At 44.3% G+C, this 13336-nt stretch overlaps 1 protein-coding gene across 2 annotated transcripts in view; it reads right to left on the reverse strand.

The window, feature by feature from the left end:
• Nucleotides 1–2273: 2273 nt before the first annotated feature.
• LOC118388441 (receptor-type tyrosine-protein phosphatase gamma-like) overlaps nt 2274–13336 on the reverse strand; it is a 352509-nt gene continuing 341446 nt past the window's right edge. For both annotated transcript variants that reach the window (XM_035777526.2, XM_035777525.2), the window contains 4 exons: nt 7444–7590; nt 6807–6949; nt 5038–5173; nt 2274–4932 (listed from right to left, as the gene is read on the reverse strand). In XM_035777526.2, the coding sequence (XP_035633419.2) occupies nt 4786–4932; nt 5038–5173; nt 6807–6949; nt 7444–7590 (573 nt within the window). In that variant the 3' untranslated portion in view covers nt 2274–4785. The remainder of the gene's footprint in view (nt 4933–5037; nt 5174–6806; nt 6950–7443; nt 7591–13336) is intronic.

Raw genomic sequence — 13336 nt, forward strand, 5'->3', positions numbered from 1 at the left:
TACAGTAACAATATAAACATGAAAGTATATTCAATCACAAACATTGCCTGTGTCCTTATACATAGCCCACTAAATAACAGATGATTTAATCAGACATCCACACTGTACATACAGTACATATACACTACTGTTCAAAAGTTGGAGGTCACAAAGAAATGTCCTTGTTTTTGAAAGAAAAGCTATTTTTTTGTCCATTAAAAGAACATCAAATTGATCAGAAATACAATGTAAATGTAAAGCCTTCTCCAAAAGATCCTGCTTCTGCCTCTGAATCTCCACCATGTTCTCCCCCACAGAGTCCTTCACTATGAACTTAATGATGACAACGTCTCTCTTCTGGCCGAGGCGGTGACAGCGGTTCACACACTGGTCCTCTGTTGCTGGGTTCAAGACTGGGTCCATGAGGAAGATGCGCGAGGCGGCTGTGAGGTTTAGCCCCACCCCTTTGGCTTAGAGTGACAGAAGCACGATTAATGGGCTGTCGGGTGTGTCTCTCTTGAACTCCTTGATGACCTGAGCCTGCCTCTTCTGGCTCTGTGCCGTCCAGACGCACAAACCTGAAAAACATCCTCCCTGAGTGGGACTCTGCAGTAGAGTGAGGAAGCGCGTGGACCTGAGAGACAACTAGACTCTTGTTGCTGTTGACCTCACTGCACAGTCAGAGCAGGCTAGACAGATCCTCCACCTTGGAGCTGCTCCTCCAGTTCTCTGAGATGTTGCCCTCCTCCTCCTCTTCTTCCTGAGGAAACCCCACAAGCTCACTGGCCTTGAGGTAGACTAGTGGTTAGAATGTTGGGCCAGTAACCGAAAGGTTGCTGGATGGAATCCCTGAGCTGACAAGGTAAAAATCTGTCATACTGCCCATGAGCAAAGCAGTTAATGTTGCAAGGAGGCAGGAGGACTGCAGATGTGGCCAGGGCAATAAATTGCAATGACCATACTGTGAAACGCCTAAGACAGGGAGACAGGACGAACAGCTGATCGTCCTCGCAGTGGCAGACCACGTGGAACAACACCTGCACAGGATCGGTACATCCGAACATCACACCTGCGGGACAGGTACAGGATTTTTAATTTTTTATTTTTTTATTTCACCTTTATTTAACCAGGTAGGCTAGTTGAGAACAAGTTCTCATTTGCAACTGCGACCTGGCCAAGATAAAGCATGGCAACAACAACTGCCCGAGTTCACCAGGAACATACAATCCCTCCATCAGTGCTCAGACTGTCCGCAATAAGCTGAGAGAGGCTGGACTGAGGGTTTATAGGCCTGCTGTAAGGCAGGTCCTCACCAGACATCACCGGCAACAACGTCGCCTATGGGCACAAACCCACCGTCGCTGGACCAAACAGGACTGGTAAAAAGTGCTCTTCACGGACCGAGTCACGGTTTTGTCTCACCAGGGGTGATGGTCGGATTTGCGTTTATTGTTGAAGGAATGAGCGTTACACTGAGGCCTGTAGTCTGGAGCGGGATCAATTTGGAGGTGGATGGTCCGTCATGGTCTGGGGCGGTGTGTCACAGCATCATCGGACTGAGCTTGTTGTCATTGCAGGCAATCTCAACGCTGTGTGTTACAGGGAAGACATCCTCCTTCCTCATGTGGTACCCTTCCTGCAGGCACATCCTGACATGATGCTCCAGCATGACAATGCTGGTGAGCCATACTGCTCGTTCTGTATGTGATTTCCTGCAAGACAGGAATGTCAGTGTTCCTGGATCTCAATCCCATTGAGCATGTCTGGGACCTGTTGGATCGGAGGGTGAGGGCTAGGGCCATTCCCCCCAGAAATGTCAGCGAACTTGCAGGTGCCTTGGTGGAAGAGTGCGGTAACATCTCACAGCAAGAACTGGCAAATCTGGTGCAGTCCATGAGGAGGAGATGCACTGCAGTACTGAATGCAGCTGGTGGCCACACCAGATACTGACTGTTACTTTTGACCCCCCCTTTGTTCAGGGACACATTATTCAATTTCTGTTAGTCACACGTCTGTGGAACTTGTTCAGTTTATGTCTCAGTTGTTGAATCTTATGTACATACAAATATTTACACATGTTAAGTTGACAGTGAGAGGGCGTTTCTTTTTTCGCTGAGTTTACTTGGCTGTTCTGGGCTTCAATACTTTACTACTAGATGGCAACCTCATATCTAATTATGTGATATTAATACAAGGATAGTGGAATGATAATGCTTTATTCACAATATGATACAAACTAGTAAATGCAATACACAAAGGCATGAAACATGGACCACACAAGGTTTTCAACAAAGTACATCAAAACCCATATTTTATTTTAAGTATAGCAATTACAATTGACATATTAAATAACACTATAATAGAACGCTCTGATATAGCTTTCAACGAAACAAAACATTTTTTTCCTTATTTTTTTCTTATTTCAGGTTATCAAAAGAAGAAGCAACGCCCAGCTGTTCAAAATGGTCAATGGGACGAAATGATTCAGTGACTTACTAGAGCTACTCTATTACACTCTGACAACAGAATTGTAACTCGGAAAAAAATGACAAAAACAAAGTAATAACAATAATGATATCACAATCACGGACTTAAAGTTAATGGGAGGCGTGGAATTGTATTGGAATGTGATGACAACCACTAGCTCAGTGCACAGAGACTTGGTTTCCACGTTTCACCACAAAAGCAAAGCAACGAAGGAGTTGAAACGAGAGAAAGAAAAATAGCTTTATATGAAAATATAAATTCTATGATTATATACCATAGATACAAAGTTTCCAGAGAACGGTTGGTTATAGAAGCAACAAAATATGTACATTGTTTTCATGACACACTAGTGTTTGTGTTTTGCAACACATAAACACGCCTGACAGTGGACACTAGGCTCAGTCAGGAAATTAAGACTTAACCTGATGGAACAAGACAAAACAGAAAAAAGCGAGTGTTTAATGATGCAAAATGCCTTCACTGACAAAGGGACAAAAGTCAGCTGTCTACCCCAAATGTTGGAGAGTTATGACTTCATTCAAAAGCCCTCCTTGGAAGGAGATGAAACACGACGGGTAAAACAATAAAATAATTGATGCATCTTTCCACTTCATTTTGTAATTCTATGAGTTGAGTGAGAAATGAAATATAATACAATTGCAATGAACTCCTTCTGTAGCAAAGGGAAGTTAATGCAGAAATTCCAGCCTGGAAACAAAAAGATGCCAAAAGAAGCAGAAGGTCGACAGAATTATCCTCACTCAGCAGCCTACATATCACTGAAAAAGGAAATCAGACACAAATGCAATTAACTTGCTCTCCCTCTCTCTAATATTTCTATTAACGGAAATGAGTATAAGTCTTTGGTAAAAGTTACAAATCATAGGTATCCTCGATGCTTTGTTGTGATAATCAAATATAAATATTCTAATAGCATGTTCATTGTGCTGTATAATGAATTCACATTTTATTTCAAATGTAAATCACAGGTGGTCTCTCTTTCCTTCAGATAACTAAGGGAGATATTTATCAAAGTGATTCTACCAGGAAATAAAGAGGTGGCAGTATGACAACAACTAAAACAGGGTCAATGAGTTTATGTGAATCACTCTAGGACTCAAAAAACACAGTAAATATTTCCTTGCTTAGGCCACCATACGACAGTCATAGCATACAATCATACCACACACAAGTCGAGCAACAGTGAGGATTAGAAACGATGTACACAAGGCTGTGTGAAGTGGGAGCATAAGTCCTTTACCCCAATAATAAATTCAATAGGGTATGACACAGAAAATAGCAATTGGCTGTATCAATAGTATCCATTTTCTCAAAGAAGTTTCCGCTCACACAAGGGCATTATCATTTCTTCATTTGACTCTTCTGTGACTGTGTGTAGACTATTAGCAGCAAGAAGCAAAAAACCAACTGAGCCAGAAGGGGGTGTAAGTGTGCAGAAAATCAACACTGCCATTGAATAAGAGTGGTAAACTGTTGGATCAAGTGGGAGTCAGTTCAGCTGAGGCATGTCATGACATCTACAAAATCACAAGCTATAATGATCAATATATATATATATATATAATATGAATCATACTAAAAATAATACAAGTTCACAGTAGCTGTTATAATACCACCTTCAATATTCAAATATGGGTTTGAATTGCTAATTAGATGCACAATGAAGATAAAGGTCATATAAACAAAAGTTAATCAACAACAAATAGAACTGATGACCCTATTGCCTGTAGGTGTGACAGAAACCAGACTGTCATGCAGCAAATGAGTGATATTTGAGCCACAAGGGTGAGGAGAGGAGGTCTACTGTAATGAACCTCAGGCTGGACAGCTTATTCATATGAACATGGAGCTATGACACTCTCACTCCTCTTCCTTATATGAGCTAGTAGAGAGCAAACAGAGCAATGTTTTTTTTCCTACTTCTCAAAAGCAGTTGAGTGAGGGCTTTGCCATGGAATGTTGAAATCAGAGTTTAAGTGTAGTAGAGTCCATCAGCTTAGTATAGGCAGTAACTGACATTATAGTGCAAACAAGAAAGACAGAAGTATGTTTTGTTGTTGTGAACTCAAAAATGTAGGTGCAAACGCTCAGTAGGATAACATTAAGACATAAAATGGCAAAAAATAAATATCAAAAACTTTTTATCAGTGTAAAAAAGTAATCAGGTTATTCATTTAACCAAGAGTCTGGCAAAAAAGGCCTCAAAAAGTCTTGTCTTATAGTCCTTGACATTTGACAAAGTAAGTGGCTCTCTGTCTGTGAGGGCCTTGGGCCCCTCAGGCCTGGTGGGTGGGCCCTTCAGACGAGGGACTCCATGCTCTCTGCCTGGTCTGACTCATCAGACATGGCCATGGTGCAGTTTCTGTCCATGGACGTGAGGCCAGAGCCATTCTCCTTGGTGCTGATCAGACTGAGCATAGCTTTGTAAAGGTACTGGTACTGATCCTGTGGAGGGAGAGGAACATGCTCTTAGAGAGGGGGAAACTACAAATGTTCAATTATGTAGTTTTTACATTTAATCCCATAATCATGCTCTACTGGTCTACTTACTATGTCTGTGAAAACTCCAGGCCTCATGAGGTTGATCATTTTGGCCACCTGATAGACGCCCACGGCACTCTCACTCTCCAGCTGCTGGGACAGGGTGGTAAGGGCACACAGCATGCCCGCTGACACTGCCCCGAACCTAGGAGACAGGAGAGGGACAAACAGGGTTACTTTATAGGCCCTAAAACAAGACAGGGACTGAGGGACACACAGGGTCGGTCACAAATGAGCAGAGAGCCCAGTGAGCCCAGAGGGTCAAATGAATTCCATGTGAGACCACAGGAGCGGTTCAGCCCAGAGGGTCAAATGAATTCCATGTGAGACCACAGGAGCGGTTCAGCCCAGAGGGTCAAATGAATTCCATGTGAGACCACAGGAGCGGTTCAGCCCAGAGGGTCAAATGAATTCCATGTGAGACCACAGGAGCGGTTCAGCCCAGAGGGTCAAATGAATTCCATGTGAGACCACAGGAGCGGTTCAGCCCAGAGGGTCAAATGAATTCCATGTGAGACCACAGGAGCGGTTCAGCCCAGAGGGTCAAATTAATTCCATGTGAGACCACAGGAGCGGTTCAGCCCCTTAGGAAATGAGGGATGCTCACAGGAAAAGGTTGCTGCTTCTATTAACATCCATGTCAAATGTGATGGAGATACACAAGCTAACTACCATGTCTCACCAGCTAATGAATATGCAGACAATTACGACAGCCGTCTTTCCAAAACCTCTTAGGGGGGGATTCCATAGTACAGATACAGAACTGAAATGCTCAATTAGTCCCTTTTTTCTCTGGGATGAGACAAGCAATCTTCATTTTCCTAATGAATAAACATGACTGAGGCTGCATGTCTCGTCGTTGGGAGTGTTGTTCGTTGCCGCTAATGTCTGTCAGCATTAATAGACATTCATTATTTCTAATTGGATGGAGTATCAGGGTACATGGGGGTGGAACTTGTTGCGGATTAAAGGCTGTGCGTGATGACGAATTGCACATAAAACATTTTTGCGGTTAAATTTCCATGTACCGAATAAAAAATACAAGTTAAATGGGTTTCCATCGCATTTTCAACTGTACTGATGGTTTTGTCACTAAAATGTTGCGTTAGAGGCTATAGTGAGTGTGCCCACTCTGGTCTTGACACCTGCACTCTAGACAACAGCTGGCAGATACACTGTGTGTGTAGCCTAAATGATGAGATTATTATGAAGAAAAGAGCAAGATTATTTTAAATTTGTCAAACGGCAGCCAAGCATCAATCATCATGTCTTCAGAATAAGACCCTTGATATTTATTGGAAAGGAGCATCAAGATCACCATGCACTTTCACTACCCTGTGAAGTTTTTCTGTAGCCTAATAAACTGCATGGTTTCTCGAGTCGTAGTGTTAGGGCCACACAAAATATAATCACGTGACTAAGTTTACTTTGATTTGATGGTTGTTATATTGATATTTGAGCATAAAGGCATTTCCACTGCAATTTCTCACATAATTCATTTTACAGACACAAAAAGATCTCACCTTGCCTAGCCTATTTTGTTTTGTGAACATTTGGAAAGTTTACCAGCAAATGAACTGTTTCCATCAGGCCTTTCGTGAAATATTTAATCCGACATGCACTGCCCACATGTACTTTACGCATAGAAAGGTTGCATGGTTAGAGTGAATAATTACATGTTCTGTTGAAACAGAACACAGTTTAAAGTATTTACTTAGAGGTTAAAAGAAGAGATAATGATGCTCTCTGTCATCAGGAGCATGATGTGACACACTCACTCATCGTGCACTATGGTAGGTCCGTCTCTGATCATGGCCTCCTCCTTGATGACATTGATGAGCTCAAAGGTGCTGCTCATGGGAGCATCAGGGTTGGGCCATTTAGGGCACTGGAAGTGACGCACCTCCAACACATAGTCATCCTGGGGTAGAGGGAAAAGAAAGACAGAAGAAGAGGTAGTTTAAGGTAGGTGTACATACAAAGATGCCCACCCACACACAAAGACTGACTCACACACTCATGCAGGTAAAGACAGTCATACACACAGACGCAGGCCCATTAAAACACCGTACAACAAGTCAACATGGGCCAGCATCCCTGTGGAATGCTTTTGACACCTTGTAGAGTCCATGCCCTGACAAATTGAGGCTGTTCTGAGGGCAAAAGGGGAGGGTGTGCAAATCAATATTAAGGTGTTCCTAATGTTTGGTATACTCAGTGTATAATACAGATATATGCCATTTAACAGACACTTTAATCCAAAAGCGATTTACAGTCATGCATGCATACATTTTACACATAGGTAGTGCTGGGAATAGAACCTACTATCCTGGTGTTGCAAATGCCATGCTCTACCAACTAAGCTACAATGGACTTCCTACACCCACACACACAGGCACACACATCGCATCATACCTGTGTGGCCTCCAGGATAAAGTCGTGGATGATGATCTGCTCTTCGTTAGAAAGGCATAGTCTATCTTTGCTGATGAGCGTGACAGTGAAGGCCTCACAGTTCATGGCCTCCTCTCGGCTTGGCCAGTACACAAACTCATCCTCCGCCTAAAGACACAACCAAACCAAAACAAGGATGAAAATAATAAGGAAAAGGGAGAAGGGGAAAGGGTGAGAAAGAAGGGAGGGAAAATGAGAAATACAAGGAAGGGGAGTGTGAGACATTGCAGTTTAGTATAAGAACTGACAGTTCATTTTGAGCAAAGGACTTGCCCTAAAACAGAAACTTCAAAATGTTAAAGGAACTGGAGTATGAGTGCAGAAGTGCCACTACTCAGTGTGTGAAATCATAGATATATAGACAGAGTTAGTTAGAGAGGTGACAGGTATGGGCAGCAGGTAGAGAGGTAAGCCAGCAACTGGAGAATTGTCAGATCGAATCCCAGGTTCGACAGGAAAATTCTGAAGTGAAATGAGCTGGCAACCGGAGGATTGCTGGTATCACATCCTAGAGGACATTGCATGCTATTGTTCCACTGGAACAGGAACTTAACCCCCCCACAGCAACAGGTTCCTAGGTGCCCAGTGTGGCAGCCCCCTGCATTGCTTCAAAACCTGTATATGCACCATGCCTTCAGAAAGCATTCACACTATTTCCACATTTTATTGTGCAACAGCCTGCATTTAAAATGGATTACATTGAGATTTTTGTCACTGGCCGATACACAATACAAAACATCAAAGTGGAATTATGTTTTTCAAAATTTGTACAAATGTATTAAAATATGAAAAACTGAAATGTCTTGAGTCAATAAGTATTCAACCCCTTTGTTATGGCAATCCTAAATAAGTTCAGGAGTAAAAGTTTGCTTAACAAGTCACATAATAAGTTGCATGGATTCACACTGTGTGCAATAATAGTGTTTCATATGATTTTTAAATGACTACCTCATCTCTGTACCCCACACATACAATTATCTGTGCGGTCCCTCAGTCAAGCAGTGAATTTCAAACACAGATAAAACCACAAAGACCAGGGAGGTTTTCCAATGCCTCGCAAAGAAGGGCACCTATTGGTGGATGGGTAAAAAAAACACAGCATGGAATATCCCTTTGAGCAAGGTGGAGTTATTAATTACACCTTGGATTATGTATAATCACACAAAGTAACAGGTGTCCTTCCTAACTCAGTTGCTTGAGAGTAACAAAACTGCTTAGGGATTTCACCATGTGTAACGGTTCTCTTCTATCTCCTCCTCTGATGAAGAGGTGGAACAAGGATCGGACCAAAATGCAGCGTGATGATGACTCATGATATTTTAATGAAGGAAAAACTATACATGCAGAAACTACAAAATATTGAAATGAAATAATGAAAACCGAAACAGACCTATCTGGTGCAAACACAAAGACAGGAACAATCACCCACAAAACACTCAAAGAATATGGCTGCCTAAATAAGGTTCCCAATCAGAGACAACGAAAATCACCTGCCTCTGATTAAGAACCGCCTCAAGGCAACCATAGACTTTCCGAGACAACCCTACTCAGACACAATCTCAATACCTACAAAAAACCCAATACAAAAACACACCACAAAACAAACCCATGTCACACCCTGGCCTGACCAAATAAATGAAGACAAACATACATACTTCGACCAGGGCATGACAGAACCCCCTAAGGTGCGGACTCCCGGACGCACATCAAAACAATAGGGAGGGTCCGGGTGGGCGTCTGTCCATGGTGGCGGCTCCGGCTCGGGACGTGGACCCCATTCCATCAATGTCTTAATTCCTCCCCCTCGCGTCCTAGGATAGTCCACCCTCGCCTCCGACCATGGCCTAGTAGTCCTCAACCAGAACCCCACTGGACTGAGGGGCAGCTCGGGACTGAGGGGCAGCTCGAGACTGAGGGGCAGCTCGGGACTGAGGGGCAGCTCGGGACTGAGGGGAAGCTCGGGACTGAGGGGAAGCTCAGCACTGAGAGGAAGCTCAGCACTGAGAGGAAGCTCAGCACTGAGAGGAAGCTCAGGCAGGTAGTTGGCTCCGGCAGATCCTGGCTGGCTGGCGGATCTGGAAGAGTCTGGTTGACTGGCGGATCTGGAAGTGTCTGGCTGACTGGCAGATCTGGAAGAGTCTGGCTGACTGGCAGATCTGGAAGATCATGGCTGACTGGCAGATCTGGAAGATCATGGCTGACTGGCAGATCTGGAAGATCATGGCTGACTGGCAGATCTGGAAGATCATGGCTGACTGGCGGATCTGGAAGATCATGGCTGACTGGCGGATCTGGAAGATCATGGCTGACTGGCGGATCTGGAAGATCATGGCTGACTGGCGGATCTAGCTGCTCTGGCTGCTCCATGCAGACTGGCAGCTCTGGCTGCTCCATGCAGACTGGCAGCTCTGGCTGCTCCATGCAAACTGGCAGCTCTGGCTGCTCCATGCAGACTGGCAGCTCTGGCTGCTCCATGCAGACTGGCAGCTCTATGCAGACTGGCAGCTCTGGCTGCTCCATGCAAACTGGCAGCTCTGGCTGCTCCATGCAAACTGGCAGCTCCATGCAGACTGGCAGCTCAGGCTGCTCCATGCAGACTGACAGCTCAGGCTGCTCTATGCAGACTGACAGCTCAGGCTGCTCCATGCAGGCTGGTAGCGCTAAACAGGCAGGAGACTCCAGCAGCGCTGTAGAGGAGGAAGGCTCTGGCAGCGCTGAACAGGCGGGAGGCTCCGACAGCGTAGGAGAGGAGAAAGGCTCCGACAGCGCTGAACAGGCGGGAGGCTCCGGCAGCGCAGGAGAGGAGGAAGGCTCTGGCTGCGCTGAACAGGCGGGAGACTCCGGCAGCGCTGGAGAGGAGGAAGGCTCTGATAGCGCTAGACAGGCGAGGCGCACTGAAGGCCTGGTGCGTGGTGCTGGCACTGGTAGTACTGGACCGAGGACACGCACAGGAAGCCTGGTGCGGGGAGCTGCCACCGGAGGACTGGTGTGTGGAGGTGGCTCTGGATAGACCGGACCGTGCAGGCGCACTGGAGCTCTTGAGCACCGAGCCTGCCCAACCTTACCTGGCTCGATGCCCACTCTAGCCCGGGCTATGCACCCGCACTGGAGACACCGTGTGCTCCATAGCATAACACGGTGCCTGCCCGGTCTCTCTAGCCCCCCGGTAAGCACAGGGAGTTTGCGCAGGTCTCCTACCTGGCATAGCCATACTCCCTGTGAGCCCCTCCCCAATAAATGTTTGGGGCTGACTCTCAGGCTTCCATCCGCGTCGCCGTGCTGCCTCCTCATACCAGCGCCTCTCCGCTTTCACTGCCTCCAGTTCTTCCGTGGGGCAGCGATATTCTCCATTCTGAGCCCAAGGTCCTTCACCGTCCAGTTCGTTCTCCCATGTCCAGTCCTTCTCTTGCTGCACCTTGGTGCGGCTACACTCCCTTGGTTTAGCCCAGGGTCCTCTCCCGTCGAGGATTTCCTCCCAAGTCCAGAAATTCTTGTCTCGCTGCTCCTGCTGCTGCTGTTGCCTGTTACCACGCCACTTGGTCCTGTTATGGTGGGTGATTCTGTAACGGTTCTCTTCTATCTCCTCCTCTGACGAAGAGGTGGAACAAGGATCGGACCAAAATGTAGTGTGATGATGATTCATGATATTTTAATGAAGGAAAAACTATACATGCAGAAACTACAAAATAATGAAAACCGAAACAGACCTATCTGGTGCAAACACAAAGACAGGAACAATCACCCACGAAACACTCAAAGAATATGGCTGCCTAAATATGGTTCCCAATCAGAGACAACGAAAATCACCTGCCTCTGATTAAGAACCGCCTCAAGGCAACCATAGACTTTCCTAGACAACCCTACTCAGCCACAATCCCAATAACTACAAAAACCCCAATACAAAAACGCACCACAATAACCCATGTCACACCCTGGCCTGACCAAATAAATGAAGACAAACATACATACTTCGACCAGTGACACAATGAGGCCAATGGTGACTTCAAAATAGTTACAGAGTTTAATGGCTGTGATGGGAGAAAACTGAGGATGTATCAACAACATTGTAGTTACTCCACAATTACTAACCTAATTGACAGAGTGAAAAGAAGGAAGCCCGTACAGAATAAAAATATTATAAAACATGCATCCTGTTTGCAACAAGGCGCTAAAGTAAATACTGCAAAAAATGTGGCAAAGCAATGAACTTTTTGTCCTGAATACAAACAAAGTGTTATGTTTTGGGCAAATCCAATACAACACATTACTGAGTACCACTGTCCATATTTCAAGCATATGGTTAGCTGCATCATGTTATGGGTAGCGTTGTAATCATTAAGGACTGGAGTTTTTCAGGATAAAAAATAATGGTGCGAAGCACAGGCAAAATCCTACAGCTAAACCTGGTTCAGTCTGCTTTCCACCAATTCACCTTTCAGCAGGACAATAACATAAAACACAAGGCCAAATCCACACTGGAGTTGCTTACCAAGAAGACAGTGAATGTTCCTGTGTGGCCGAAATTTTACTTAAATCTACATGAAAAGCTATGGCAAGACCTGAAAATGGTTGTCTAGCAATGATCAAGAATCAATTTGACAGAGCTTGAATAATTTTGAAAACAATAATGGGCAAATGTTGCACAATCCAGGTGTGGAAAGCTTTTAGAGACTTGCCCAGAAAGATTCACAGCTGTAATCCCTGTCAAAGGTGCTTCTACAATGTATTGACTCAGGGGTGTGAATAATTACACTACCTGTCGAAAGTTTTAGAGCACCTACCTATTCAAGGTTTTTCTTTATTTTTACTATTTTCTACATTGTAGAATAATAGTGAAGACATCAACACTATGAAATAACACATATGGAATCATGTAGTAACCAAACAAGTGTTAAGCAACTCAAAATAAACTACCTTTCAAAAGTTTAGGGTCGTCCTTGTTTTTGAAAGAAAAGCACATTTCTTGTCCATTACAATAAAATCTAATTGATCAGAAATACAGTGTAGACATTGTTAGTGTTGTAAATTACTATTTTAGCTGGAAACAGCAGGTTTTTTATGGAATATCTACATAGGTGTACAGAGGCCCATTATCAGCAACCATCACTCCTGTGTTCCAATGGCACGCTGTGTTAGCTAATCCAAGTTTATAATTTTAAAAGGCTAATTGATCATTAGAAAACCCTTTTGCAATTATGTTAGCACAGCTGAAAACAGTTGTTCTGATTAAAGAAGCAATAAAACTGGCCTCCTTTAGACTAGTTGAGTATCTGAAGCATTAGCATTTTGGGGTTTGATTACAGGCTAAAAATGGCCAGAAACAAATGACTTCCTTCTGAAACTCATCAGTCTATTCTTGTTCTGATAAATTAAGGCTATTCCATGCGAGAAAAATCCAAGAAACTGAAGATCTCGTACAACGCTGTGTACTACTCCCTTCACAGAACAGCGCAAACTGGCCCTAACCAGAATAGAAAGAGAAGTGGGAGGCCCCGGTGCACAACTGAGCAAGAGGACAAGTACATTTGAGTGTCTAGTTTGAGAAACAGATGCCTCACAAGTCCTCAACAGCTTTATTAAATAGTACCCGCAAAACACCCGTTTCAACGTCAACAGTGAAGAGGCAACTCCGGGATGCCGGCCTTCTAGGTAGAGTTCCTCTGTCCAGTGTCTGTGTTCTTTTACCCATCTTAATCTTTTCTTTCAACTCTGCCTAGAAGGCCAGCATTCCGGAGTCGCCTCCACACTGTTGATATTGAGACTGGTGTTTTGCGGGTACTATTTAATAAAGCTGCCAGTTGAGGACAGGACAAAAATTAAGTCAATTTTGAATTCAGGCTGTAACACAACAAAA

This window comes from Oncorhynchus keta, chromosome 10 (assembly GCF_023373465.1).
Source record: "Oncorhynchus keta strain PuntledgeMale-10-30-2019 chromosome 10, Oket_V2, whole genome shotgun sequence".
Classification (NCBI taxonomy): Eukaryota; Metazoa; Chordata; class Actinopteri; order Salmoniformes; family Salmonidae; genus Oncorhynchus; species Oncorhynchus keta.